A 14794-nucleotide genomic window follows, 5' to 3' on the forward strand; every position below is an offset into this window, starting at 1 on the left:
CATTGTGTAACTTATGGACTTGCTCCAACTTCAATTAACTTTAATGGGCACAGCATCAGATCCACTAAATAATAATCATGGGTAGATACTGTTTTCACTCAGCTTCAGAAGTTACTACCTATTATGGATGAAGATGCATATATATGTATAACAATATATGTATATGTGAATTTATGCACTATATCAACCATCGTAAAAATCCTTCTAAATTACTGCTAAAGAAAATCTATTTTAAAATGTCAAGGAATAAAGCATCCTGTATGTTTTACACTATTAAAGATTATTTAGAATTATAGTTAAACTGTCCACCTCTGGATCAGCCATCAGATGACCACTGCAAAGCAAATATCTTCTCAACACTTCTTCATTCTGCTCAAGAATATAACCATAACCTGACTGGTATGGGGTGTTAAGGACATGACACTAACTAAGTCTGGTCCCTTACTTACTTATAATTTCTTGGACTATCATCCTTGTTGACATGATTCAATGGCCTTGTGTGAAACTTGTTGCTGCTCCTGACCCACAAAGTGAGGTAGTCATCACCTTGTGTTTACAACTCAAGTGCATCCACAACTTTGAGCTATCGTGATCAGTTCCGATTCATAGACCTGGGCAGCCACAAAATGGGCAATGATCAGCTTCCCAAAATTTGGGTAGAGCTATTGGAAAGCCAAAAATAAATTAAACCTATGAAGAGGAATTTAGAAAGGAATTTGATTGACTATGAACAGTCATATATTTTGAGTAGATAATGTAGAATTTGTCTCATTTTAAGTTTTAGCTTTAAGAGAATAAAAATGGGTCCTTGTTTGCTTAGCTAGATAATAAAAGTCAATAGGATATTGGTGGTGGGAAAAATCTTTCACAAACTGTTCAGCGAATCCATCACCTACGTAACACAGTGCCAAGGGGTGCTACTTACATTTAAAAATAATTATAGTGAATTAAAAAAAGAATTACTAAACTGTACTCTGTAGTGCTGAGTGCCAAATATGGGTATGGTGCTGAATAAACCTTAGTTATGGTTGTTTAATTTGCAGTTCCACTGACAAGTAAGCCTTCATATTATATTATGTCATAAAATTAGTTCATTTTGACTTATTTATACAGCACAACTTGCAAGTGTTTGAGAGTTAGAAGGGGTGAATGACTCTGTATTTGAATAGGCCCAGTACTATCCAACTGAACAGTTTGGACTGAAATGCTAAATTGACAATAATTGAGATTGATTTACAGTGAGCAGAGCAAAAATGAGAGAAAATGGAATATTATTATTATTGACACCTACTTGTTATAGGGAAGCACAGAAAATTTTGATCATGAGGTTCAGAATCCTTCCAGGTTCTCTCCTTTGCTCTGCTGTCAGCTCACTTTGTGATCTTTGGTAAGCGACTAAATCGCATGATGGCTTAGTTTCCTGATCTGTAATACTTACCTCTATTATGCGATGTTGTAGGACTTTTATGTAATGTTTGTAAAGTGCTTTCAGAACCTTAGAAAGAAGGGTCTATAGAATGTAAGTTGTTAACCTCTCTTTCAATATCCTTCACCAGTTGCTTTTCCCACTTCTTGACTGTATGTTTAGTTTTATGGCCTGCCTTCCATTCTCTGTTATCTTCTGTTATCTGCGGTAGTTGGTCCATATTTTCTAAATGGTATCTTATGTCTAAGGTTTATATGTCCACCTTCTTTCAGTGGAAATGCCTGTGGCAGAAAGCTAAGATAACTTGGTAGACATTATTCGGGTCAATGTCAATAAACTTTCACATTGCCAGTAAGCATTTCTTCTGACTTTATACTCAGTGGCATCACAGAATACAATGGCAGATTGACATTGTCAGAGTATTTTCTTTTGTTTGTTTGGTCACTGAGCAGTAGGAAAAGGGGTATTGAGCATCAAGTAACTATCCAAAAATTACTAAAAATGTATAGTCTAGAGGAACAAGGAATGACGTCTTAGGGCCAGTCTACACTACCACTTATGTCGATATAACTTACGTCACTCAGGGAGTGAAAAAGCCACCCCACGCCCCCGAGCGATGCAAGTTACAGTGACCTAAGCACTGTCCACACTGGCGCTATGTTGGCGGGAGATGCTCTCCTGCCGACATTGCTTCCGCCTCTCACAGAGGTGGAGTAATTATGCCAATGGGAGAGCTCTCTCCCATCGGCATAGAGTGTCTTTACCAGATGTGACAGGTTTCAGAGTGGTAGCTGTGTTAGTCTGTATCAGCAAAAACAACGAGGAGTCCTTGTGGCACCTTAGAGACTAACAAATTTATTTGGGCATAAGCTTTCATGAGCTAAAACCCACTTAATCAGATGCATGGAGTGAAAAATACAGTAAGCAGGATATATATTACAGCACATGAAAAGATGGGAGTTGCCTTACCAAGTGGGGGGTCAGTGCTAACGAGGCCAATTCAATTAAGGTGGAAGTGGCCTGTTCTCAACAGTTGACAAGAAGGGGTGAATATCAAGAGAGGGAAAATTACTTTTGTAGTGCTATCCAGGCCAATGCAATCAAGGTGGATGTCACCCATTTCCAACAATTGACAAGAAGGTGTGAGTATCAGCAGACGGGAAATTACTTTTTTTTAGTCACCCATCCACTCCCAGTCTTTATTCAGGCCTAATTTGATGGTGTTGAGTTTGCAAATTAATTCCAGTTTTGCAGTTTCTCGTTGGAATCTGTTTTTGAAGTTTTTTTGTTGAAGAATTGCCACTTTTAAGTCTGTTATTCAGTGTCCAGGGAGATTGAAGTGCTCTCCTACTGGTTTTTGAATGTTACAATTCTTGATGTCTGATTTGTGTCCATTTATTCTTTTGCATAGAGACTGTCTGGTTAGGCCAATGTACATGGCAGACTGGCATTGCTGGCACATGATGGCATATATCACATTGGTAGATGTGCAGGTGAACGAGACCCTGATGGTGTGGCTGATGTGGTTAGGTCCTATGATGGTGTCCCTTGAATAGATATGCGAACAGAGTTTGCAACGGGGTACAGAACCAGAAGGGTACCCAGAAGTCACCTAGTACAGGACAGGCCCAACAAAAAAAGTAACTGAACGCCACTGAACGTCACCTACAGCCCCCAACTAAAACCTCTCCAGCGCATCATCAAGGATCTACAACCCATCCTGAAGGACGATCCCTCACTCTCACAGACCTTGGGAGACAGGCCAGTCCTCGCTTACAGACAACCCCCCAACCTGAAGCAAATACTCACCAGCAACTACACACCACACAACAAAAACACTAACCCAGGAACCAATCCCTGCAACAAATCCCGTTGCCAACTCTGTCTGCATATCTATGTGGAGAGCTTTCAACAGAGACTACACCTTAAGAATAAGTGCTTTCTGATTGGGCACATCTCTAGGTCAGATAAGACCAAAGTATATTACTCTGCAAATCAGTAGTGAGTCCTGTCTGAGGGCTTATGTATACAATACAACAATGCACAGCGGGGGGGGGGGGGGGGAGAGAGGAGGGATTGTTGAGAGCTTTAACATGTTGCACTCTAACTGCCCAGTGTAGACCCTGCTGTCACACTCTAAAAGGTACTGAGTGTGTGTTTGTGTAGTCCCATTTCAAACAAGACAACACTAACATGAACTTTTAGAGTGCACCAGCAGGCTCTACAGAGGACAGTTAGAGCACGACACCTTAGAGCGCTCTAAGTTTACACCCCCGTGGTGCACTTTGCTGCACCATGTAGACAAGCCCGCAGTGTATCATACATAACAGTTTATCTATGGTGAAAGGAATTTCATTTAAGGTTGGGGGATCCTGTTTGTCTTCTCAAGGATAACCTAAACAGTTTATTAATGGGCAAAGATGAGTGATCTTAACTAAGTCCTGTGAAACCAAAGAAAGTTTTGTTTGGTTTTGTTTTGTTTTTTAAACTCAGTTACTTAAAGAATTCAAGGAGCAGTTTTGAGAGAGACAAATTAATGAATGTTAAATTCAAATTAAATCCCACTGTTCCTCTCTGCTTAACAAGATTAGCTGATGTCATCTTTCAAGAATAGACATTGTTTAGACTAGCTGATGTTTTAACAGGAGAAGTTGTTAGTACCTTATATTACAATAGCATTTCAGTATTCCATTAAAATTATTACAGGAGCAATTTAAGTCTAATCTCTTAGAAGATTAGTAGAATTTGCAAACTCCATCTCCCCAATGATGCTGAAGTCTTGGTGATGTCATGTCATAGAAGCAGTGCTGGGCCGGAAGCCGGTTTCTTCTTGAGGCTATGTTGTGGCTTCTTTCTGCTTGGCTGTCTTGTTGCTGCTGTTCACTTGCTTGTACAAAGCTAGATGAACATGTGCTGAGTGTGTAAGAGCAAAAGAGGGTGAAAGCGCATGAGGGTTTAGGAAGATAAGAGCACAAAAGTTCAGAGGAACTTATACTCTTCTCTTTCCATCATCTCACTGAAGGTGTTTACGTACCTTTTTTAGGGGCTTGGCTGGATTCAAATGTCAGCTGCTGTCACCTTTCATTGGCTCAGCACCTGCATAGGATGGGCTTGGCAGCATATTCAGATCATAAAAATGCAATTTGCTAATGCATATGCAGCATGGTTGGATATATTCAATTTTATCGTTACATTGCTTTTATCTTTGAGGCAGGAAACTCTCAAAACATTTTTAAAGTAAGAGTTTTAATTCTATTTTAATCAGCTCATTTTCTGAGACATCCCTTTAGTTTCATACGGGTTTAATAGAAGTTGAAATTTTGTTTCAAATGAGTCCAAAACTCCAAACTTCTATATAAAAGCCTTTCAGCTCTTAATAGTTTTTTTCCCCAACATAAATGATTCTTAGTCTTTAAATGTAAATGGTCATCAAAGAAGGCATTGTCTCATCTTAATCTCTGAAGAGGCTCTTGTCTTCTTCAGTTTGGTAAGGAGTTGCTTAAGCATTGCCAGATAATTAATTCCCCAATTAATTTCTATATTCAAATGGCTTCTTATATTAATAGCCAGTTATAGTATCTTATTTGTACATAAAATGACTTACTATTCACGTAACAGTGGTATCAGGGAGTTATAATATAAAGGCATTCATTTAGATCCAAAATATTTGCAAATATATATCTCAGAAGAAGGACAACAAAGATTTTTTGCCTTTAATTGGAAACATGAGTTACAAATAACTATCTTTTGTAAAACATTTCCCCCAAATATATGTAAACTTTAAAGTTTTAAGAATGAAGACTTCTGAGTATTTATAAAAGAAATCAGTTTAAATAAGGATCTTTTTAGAATACCTTGTCTGGGTTTCAAACAAAGTTTTTTCTCTAACTAACATATACAAATTTCAAAACATAGTATAAGAGAAAATAATACAGAATGTTAAAGCAAAGTAGAAGTTACAAAACTGCATCCTAGAAGCTGTGTAGAAACTTGGAGGTCTCATGGTGGTGCCTGTCACTGGCTGACAGAAAGCAGAGTTTTCCTAGGAATTGCCTGAATTAGCTTGCACATTTCCTATAATAAGCAACACAGAACATAAAAACGTGAGCTATCATATTCTCCAAGCATCATGTGTGTGAAAATTCATTAAAGTCAAGGGCAAATTTTAATAGTCTAAAATGATAAGAATTATAATAATTGTTAATAACCAGTTTTGCATCATTATTTAGATTAGTCCTTTACATGGTACTTTGAAAGATTTTGATAGTATAAAAAACACCGTCCACCTTGCAGAGAAGCAGAAAAAATGGGGTGCATAAGCCTCTTTACTGCAGAAAGGAGAAGCTCCCTCTCCCTCAAGCCCACAGAAATCCCTCCATAACAGTTCTGTGCAGCTGATGTGCCGCACGTCTGGAGGGGTTTTGCTGAAGAAGGGGCAGCAGGACCCACTTTTTGTGTCAGCCTCCTCTTCTGAAACCACAGATTTTTCTGATCCAAAATCTAGCATATCAGATTATGCTGTTTGGAACTACAGTATTTCAGGCAACATGCTGTGTGAGCTACATTTAAAGAATCACAGGACTTTTGTACAACAGGGGGCATAAACACAGCATCGCTCCTGAGGAATTCATACTACCAGGAAAGTGGGGGTAGAAGGAAATATGTAAGGGTTTTGACTTAGGCAAATGTCCCCAGATCCACAAGGTGGAGGCTGGAATTCCTGATGGACCATTAGGATCTGTCCATCGTTAGAATCACCGTCTCATCTGTGTGTGCCCTAGGATAGTTTTCCCTTACTGTGGCTCTTAGTCAATATGTACCTGTCCTCTCACTCTGGTGACCATACCCTACATTTCTTGGCTAATATCAGCACTGTCCACAAACTCTTCTGCCTGGAGACTGACTCATGTATCGAGTTGATATCCTAATACTGAAAATTCTTCCAGGTACTTTTTTGTCATGACTCAGTCCCTTGCCTTCCTATTTATATGCTCACCTAACCTATTATTTTTGTGCACCGAAAGCCGACTTCTTCCCTCAAATGCATGCCCTGAATTCTGAGAACAGAATTTTTCCCCGCGGGAGTTGTGTGGGTAAATTCTTCTGTGATGCCACAACGAGGCAATTAATCTTGGACATTTTAAATCCCTTCTCTTGATTTCCTAGTGCATCATGTCTTCCCTAAGTCTTTCAGATTGTAAGCTGTTTGGGACAGGACTGTCTTCTTTTCTCAGTCTGTTAGAGGTTGACCGAATGGCAATGGGTTCTAGTAAAAAAGGTTAAACACTTGATCTCAGTGAATTGCATGCAATGAATGTTGTAAAGAGTGAAGTGGTGGAAATAAAACTAGTTAGAGAAAAGATGGTTTTTTTCTCTAACTAGCAGTTAGCAATATTTTCCTAAATTTTTCAGCTGACAGTGCTGTGGTTCAACATGCAAGGTTACTTCTGTCACACTTTTTAATGGGTCAGCTGAAAGTTGTAATTATAGCTGATCCCAAATCTGCAGTTCTGTCAGTTTTTTAAAAGAAGACTTACAATTTTTGTTGGCTATTCATTAGCAGTAATTGTGGGTAAGAGATAGTTGTGCTGGGACAATAATATCACATTAATAAGTGGCGCTAAGATGATGGTGTGTAGAACTCTCGCCTTGAATACAATATAATTAGATGAACAAGCCTGGATAGCAAGGGGCACATCAGAGAGAGTGAATCTCAATCTTCTGACTAGACTCAGATTGAAAAAAGTGCTTTTGGCTATAACTGCTACCCTGATTATCCATGAGGAGCCCAAAATCTTCAAATGTCATGTTGCACTGCCTCAGATAGAGGTTCCAGTTATCAATCTTACCGTCTCTTCTATCTTTCCCTCAATACACCAACCTTGTTTCTGTCTTACCTGGAATGAGTTGCAGACAGTTGGCCCCTTCCAAACTCTGCACTTTTTTCCCCACTGTACCAACTGGCTTATAAGTGATAGAAATATAGAGCTGGGTCTCCTCAGCACATTGAATACATCGCAGCCCATGTCCTCTAAAGATCCTTTCTAGTAACCTCTGATACACATTGGACGGGAGGGGTGATGAATGAGACGGGGGTCCTGTGGGGGGGGAAATAGTATATGTGTAGCAGGGTGCTGGTGCAAAAGCATCTAATTAGCCCCTGCCCAGTCAGCTCCAATCAGGGGAAACAGATTGGAGCTGATGGAAAAGGTCTGATCCTGGCCTGAAGATTGGCAACACCTGCTGGCCTGACAAGCCAAGGGCTATAAAGGCTGGGAGGGAGCCAGAAGGCTGGGGGCAGCCAGGGAGAAGTCAGTCAGGGAGGGAACTGGAGGCCTCCTAGCTGAAGACTGACTCTGCCTTGTAAATAGATAGACACTGGTGGTGGGATAACTGTAGGTAAATAGACATTGGTGTTACACAACTGTCACGGAGTCCCCAGGCGATGCCCTGGAACTGCTCCCCACAAAGCCAGTCAGGACTTTGGGGAGCCTCCTCTCCCTTGGAGCAGACTGTCTTCAGGGCAAGAAGCTCACACGGCTTCACCTCCTGGGTCTCTCCTGGGAGCATTCAGCATATGCCCCTCCGTGCGCTTCCCACAGCGAGTCCGCCCAGGCGGGGTCCTGGGGAAGCCAGAGGGTCCTGCACCCCCACTTCGCAGTCAGACGTGACTCTCAGCCAGCCAGTAAAACAGAGGTTTATTAGATGACAGGTACACGGTCTAAAACAGAGCTTGTAGGTACAGCGGACGGGACCCCTCCGCCGGGTCCATTCTGGGGCCCAGCGAGGCAGACCCCCCGTCTGCCCTCCCTTCCAGTCCCCAGCTAGCTTCAAACTCCCGTCCAGCCCCTCCTTCTCTGGGCTTTGTCTCTTTCCCAGGCCAGGAGGTCACCTGATCCCTTTGTCTCCAACACCTTCAGTTGGCACCTTTGCAGAGGAGGGACCCAGGCCATCAGTTGCTAGGAGACAGAGTGTCGGGCATTTATGTACACTGGCCCTTTACTCTGCAGCAACCATACACCCTTATCCCACCACCTAGATACTTAAGAACTGCATAGGGGAAACTGAGGAAAACATTAAGAACAGTCCCACTTCGTCACAACAACCCTGAAGCCTCTCTGAGCCTTATTGGGGCAGCAAGCGGGCCCCAGGAAGAGGGTGGGTCATGGACCCTGTTACAATATGGTTATGTAATTAAAGACTGGATCCTAGTGCCTACATGCATGATGCGGGAGGGGATGGGGGAGAACTGTGGTTGTCCACTTGATTTTGCAACCTTTAATGTTCTTTTAACACAGGTTAGGGTTTGGGGGATTTTAATGGAATTTCCTACATATATATATTTTTTAAAGCACACTGAAAAACCAGAATTTCTATAACATGGACCTCCACATGAGTCATCAGCGCGGTTAGACCTATAGACAAACCACACAGACCTCTGCCACCTATTACTTCTACCAGTCATCCTGTTATCTTCTCATCATCGTAGCTTGTCATTCCAAAACTGCAGCCAAGACCGGGTGTTGTCACTTATCTCAGATAGTTATCTGGAGGTACAGGATGTTGACAGGGAGCACAGCATCAGGAAGTGTGGAAGTGTTTGCTCTGGAACTCCACTTTCAAAGGTCATTCCTCAGCTTCTACTTGGTCATATTGTTACCAGTCTTTCCATCCCAGCTTGATTTAGAGTACATCATTGTTTTTGTTCATGGTCAGTGCCTGGGGGAGTTTTCCGAAGGAACCAGGTTCTCCAAGATCATTAGCATTTCCCACCATTTTGTTACTCAGCCTTCTAGGGTGGTATTGTGGGGTAAAGGATTTCCAGACACAAAACTCTTTCTGGACTTCCACCTCTTGGGTGGTGGAATGTGTCCATGAAGTGGTTGTCTTGGAGCATGCATGTGTTTTTATCTCTCCTTTTTACTAAAGGGGCTTTCCCTACACAAGCGGCGTCCCAAGTTTGGGAAACACTGATTGTAATAATAAACTGTAAATTGGAATCATAAACTGACCAGGCTCTGGGGTGGCTTCTGTCTCCACCGGGCTTGCTGCAGGCTCAGTGCCAGGCTGTTCCTCAGGGGGAACAAACAGCTCTTCCGAGTAGGGACGTAGAATTTGCTCTTGATCTTGATCGATAGCCTGTTCTTGGGCTGGCTTCATGAACGGAGTCACTTCATGCACCTCACTTGGAGCCTGCGTCTGGCTCCCATCAGTCCCCACAGTGGCTTCAGCAGCTAGCAGGGCACCATCCTGGCTGATCAGGTCGTCATGAAGCACAGTTGGCCCTGTGCTGGGCACAGTGCCCAGCACCTGGTCAAACTCATAAAATGGGCATGTCATTGACAAGTTGCCCAGGGTGCAGTTCTTGTCCCTGGCCTTCCGTTACTCAGTGCCCTGGGTTAGTGCAGGGGGTTAGGCTTGAGCCCAAGCTTAAGCACACGCTTACTTTGCAATGTAGACATACCCTCACAAACCTGTACTGAGATGTGTGTCATGATATTTTCAGAGGCTTATACCTTGGCCAGATTTGAGTGGATTTTCACATGGATGGCAAAACACACATCCCTGACAAATTTTTAGTCCCTGCTCCAAAGCCGGGAGGTGCTAGAGCTTCTCAGTGAAAATGATTGTAAGACTTTTTCTTCATGGGAAAAAATATACTTTTTCCTAAGTGTGTTCTTGGAAACAGCTGAAATGTTTTTGTTGAAATGTTCCAAAAAAATTCAGCCTGAGGCAGCAGAGAAAATTTCAGCCCAAACTGTAAAAGTTTGGTAGAGTTATAACCAAGTGAATACAGGATCTTACATTGAAAGGGTTAGGCACCCTTAAATATAGGTGTCACTAACAACATTTTCTATAATTGTCTATGGTTCCTACTCCCCTTTCCCTTGCTTCTCTCTACTTACCTGTCTAGTAAGTTACTCAGAGCAGGCATTTATTTTTGTGCTTACCATTTGGAAAGTGCCTAGTACATAGTCACGCCACTGGGAATACATAATTAATAAGTGTAGTTTAGTTGAAATCAGTGGAGCTAAATGAGGAATGAATTTGGCCTATTCCATATGCAACTCTAAGCTTAGAACTAGGTAAAGTTTTATGTAACTGTGGATTTGATTTTGACATTTAATACATAACTTTTTTTATTTCAGCAAACTGGTACCAGCCATGTCCAACAGCCTTTTACTATCTTGCCAGTAAAGACAAAATGGAACAACATAAGCTTTCATGTTCTCTTATTTGATCTGGAAAAACTTGTAGAACTTTTACTGTCATCTCAACTCAGTGGACTGAAATCATCAAATTCATTCCACAGTTATGACATTTTAAAAAGAGCCAAAAGCACAGCAGAAAAAAGGACACTAATGTTAAAAAGAAATAAAACTGCTGGCTCTCTCTTCCCAATGGATGGGCAAGTAAAAAATGCTTGTGAAAAAAAGGTCCATAGGGATAATAGTGCAGCAAGGTCTTTGGAAGAAAGTGGTGGCATCAAAAGACATAAAAAAATGAAGAGTTCAAAAAAGATTAGACTGCAGCCACCAGGAAAAATCGATGCTAACATCACCACAGACACAGCTAAACTGCTTTTGTCATGTCTCTTACCATGGGGTGTGGATAAAGAATTAGACAATCACTGTGTTAGATATTTAGATATCTTCAGACTTCAGTGTCCAGTTTCTTTCGGACTAGTATCAAATGGAAATCACATATCACTAATGCTGCCAGGATGGAATTGTAATCACTGTGATGTGGTGGAAGAACACATGCCAATTAACTTGTTTTCAAGAAAAGTACTAGATTTGTCAAACAAGTACATCACTGCAGGCCAAGGACAAATTGGAAAGAAATATGGACTAGACCATAATGCTGATGGCACACAAGGATCACAAATGGTATTCTACTTATTGAGCAGAGTATCTTTAGTCAACAGGATAGTTACTTTGCCTTTGGAATTCACCAGCAGAATTGACAGGTAAGAACTTTTTCTAATCAGTTATTTTCCTTAATAAAGGGAAAGATATGAAAAAAAAAATTTAGGCTTTTGTATTCTTAAATATAGACAGTTATACAATGGAGCTCACAACAAACTTGTTAAGGCTTATTTCCATGGACATTCTCTGACGTAGGGAGAGAGTTTGGTGGAACTAGGTGTTCTCTCAGAATATGAGAGGAGTAAGTATTATCTTTCTGTTTAACAGAAGAGCAACCACAGGCACACAGATTTTGTCAAGGTCTGAGTCAGAGTTGGGAATACAACTAGGATCACCCAGCTCCAATTCCCATGCCTTTACCTCAAGATCCATCTTTCTCCCCAGTACTGAAAGTAAACTACTGGGTCCCTTCAAAATAAAAGCACAGCCAGCTACATATAGGGCAGACTTCTTTGCTGTTCTAACTTCCATTCCCCATAGCTGACATGACTCCTTCGCCACACAAGGCATTGGCTCCATGGCCAAAGCAAATTAAACATCAGAAACAGAAACAACCTTGCTTAGTTCCCCTACCTAATGCAAAGAGACGAAAACCCAATAGTAAAGGCAGCTGCTGGGAGCTGATGCTGAATGCATCATCTGCCCCTATGTTTTGAGAACCTGTCCCAAATTCCATTTAGATTACTCAAAACAAATTTACTTAGTTGGATGCTTTTTCAGCATCAAGGGAAAAATAACGTGTTCAACATTCTTTGACCACGCCAAGTGGAGCACACTAATCAGGCAATAGATATTATCCATAGACTGTTTTTATTCAGCAAACCTAGACTGATCTCAGTTGAGTACTTTAGGGACAATTAACTGCAGTGTTTCTGTTGCCATGTGGTTTTCCATTAATTTAGATGGAGTATAAAGAGTCAAAGGTATTAGCATGACCCAGTCACTGTCCAACATTAGACAATGTTACCAGGGTTCGGGATTGGGGGTACAGAGACTTCAGTTTGCTTAGTTCGTGGCAAACACACAAGAAATGCATGCCACAAGTTGGAGATTTATTGGTTAGAATACACAAGAGAAAAGGAGGTAAAGCAAATTATAAGATACTTTACAGTTGAAATTTAATGTTCATATTTAAAAAATTTAACCAAAGCCTATCAAAGTCTCTTTTAAAAGAGAGGAGATCAGTTAATCTCTTATTTTGTTAGGCAGGAAGGAAAAGGTTAGTTGTATTGCTCAGGGCTGAGATGTGAAGGATGGTCACTTTTGCTGCTTTTGACATGGACAGACAGGATAAGAGGCAGGCTAGCAAAGGTGGGGAAAATATGGCTTTTTGTTAATGTTCTTAGGATTCCGGGCAATAGGTCAGTCACAGGTGGATGCCCTGGCCCAGAGAGCTTACAAATGAAATATAAGACAAGAAGAAACAAATGGATATGGATGGGGTGGGGGGAGTACAAGGATGCAGTGAGACAATATTAGTCAGCATGATAGGCTGTGGTCTCAGTGTCTTAGTGACCTAAGCATTGTGACGTTTTTTATAGGCATTCCAGCAAAGGAGAGTTTTAGTTAGGATAGAGGTTGCCCAAGGGCATATGCAGAACTAGTGCATTTCCTGGCTGCTTTGGCCATTTTTCAAGCTGCACTGCTACTCCTTGCCTCTCAGACATAGCAAATTTCATATAGCCTCTCTACTTACTCAACATACTGCAATATGTTGTCTACTTTCTCAAGCTCTACCCAGCATATCTCACCAGAATTCCTAATCAGCTCACTGTTAACAACAGTGACTGCAAAAACTCTTGCATTTTTGCCAACAGCTAGTTGATCCCATAGGTTCTGAATTATTTCAAGCCTTTCCCTCTTATGATGCTGATGACATCTTAATAAGATTCCCCTCATTTCTACCATCTCTCTGTCCTAGTATAGTTTGAAACTGAACTTTGCCCCCTCATTGAACTCCAGGAACTGTTTCCAGACTTTAGACACTTCAGTCACAATGTCAGCCCCACCACCTGTTTTTTTTCTGAATAAGCAAGATATGAGCAGAGCAGGTTGTGTAAAGGATTTTGTATTGCTTCCCTGCATCAGTAAAACTATGAGTAATGCCCTGTCACAGTCAAGAGCCATTATATTCACATAGAATCAAAATTGTGGAGAGTGGAACTATTAGACAAGGTTACTGAGACAAAAGCGTTGAGGTCATTTAAACCAACAATTAGCTGTCATTGTGGAGAGGAATGGAGTGCAGCCATAGGAATTAGCTCCAGTTTTCCTTAGATTTTTGTGTTTTTTAAAGAAGTGCTACCAAAACTCCAAGTCAGGCAAGGAAACAAAGGACCCAGTACTCCCTCACCATGACAGTGTTTTCTTTCTGTGTGAGTAATAGTAAAGGCTTTTCAATAATATTTGCTATCTGAAATATTTGTTATAATTTAAGAACAGCGATTAAAGGGTCAGCCTGCCCACACCTTATGAAATGTATCCATTATCACAGCACTGCAAGGCTGGAATAAAGATGCCACTCACTAACTCATGGTTTAAATGAATGGGTGCAATGGGGCAAGCCTTCAGCTGGAGTAACTTGACATAGTTCTATTGATTTCAATGAAGTTACACTGATTTACAACATTTCAATGAAGTTACACTAATTTACAATAGCTGAGCTTCTGGCCCAATTTTTATTAACTTAATTCATTAACCAATAATACAAAAACAAAATCATGTCCGTCTCTCTACCCAGCAGTCAACCCTTTCATAGGAACTTATGAAGACCCTTGTTTCCTTTGCTCTCTGAAAATATGTCCAGAGTCGAATGGGACTCAGGTTATGCCTCAGAACTTTCGGACTCAGCCTTCACCTGGTCCCTTCTTGCAAAGACTAAGGATGTGACAATGGGATGCAATAATCTGTTCTCAATGTCTCCTTTCCCAGCCCTCCCCACATAACCCATCCTCACTCACTGCCGGTTTTGTGCTCAGCGTTAGGATAAGCTCTGGCCACAATAAGGGTAATGAGCCATTCAGTAATGGACTCCTGCCCAATTAAAAGTTGCAGTGAAACTATACAAGTTCACCTGGCCCAATTGGTCTAATTTAAATCACAAGCACATACGTATCCTGAAAAGTAGCATGGTTGGCCCAGCTGAGCCTACCAGATGCTCATTGGAAAAATAAATAAAAATTCAATTCCAATTTGCCATGCCATTGAAAGAACCCATCAGTAAGGCAGGGAAAAAGAGTGCCGGAGGAACAGATGATCTGTTTGATGCAGACAAGATACTTACAGTACCTCTACTGGAGGAAAAGATGGGAAAGGATCCAGTGCTGAGCTAGAGGGATTCAAACTCAACAACATCAGGGTGGAAAAAAGCCTACCAACAACTGCCACCCTGAGCAGGGTTTGGGTGGGAGCCCAACTTACCTCCATGGTACTCTGCCAA

At 41.3% G+C, this 14794-nt stretch overlaps 1 protein-coding gene across 1 annotated transcript in view; it reads left to right on the forward strand.

The window, feature by feature from the left end:
* Positions 1-14794, forward strand: part of WDR72 (WD repeat domain 72) — a 179077-nt gene that overhangs the window by 74474 nt on the left and 89809 nt on the right. Inside the window, exon 14 of the mRNA XM_065412337.1 lies at positions 10576-11396. Within this exon, the coding sequence (XP_065268409.1) occupies positions 10576-11396 (821 nt within the window). The remainder of the gene's footprint in view (positions 1-10575; positions 11397-14794) is intronic.

Source organism: Emys orbicularis, chromosome 10, assembly GCF_028017835.1.
Source record: "Emys orbicularis isolate rEmyOrb1 chromosome 10, rEmyOrb1.hap1, whole genome shotgun sequence".
NCBI classification, from domain to species: domain Eukaryota; kingdom Metazoa; phylum Chordata; order Testudines; family Emydidae; genus Emys; species Emys orbicularis.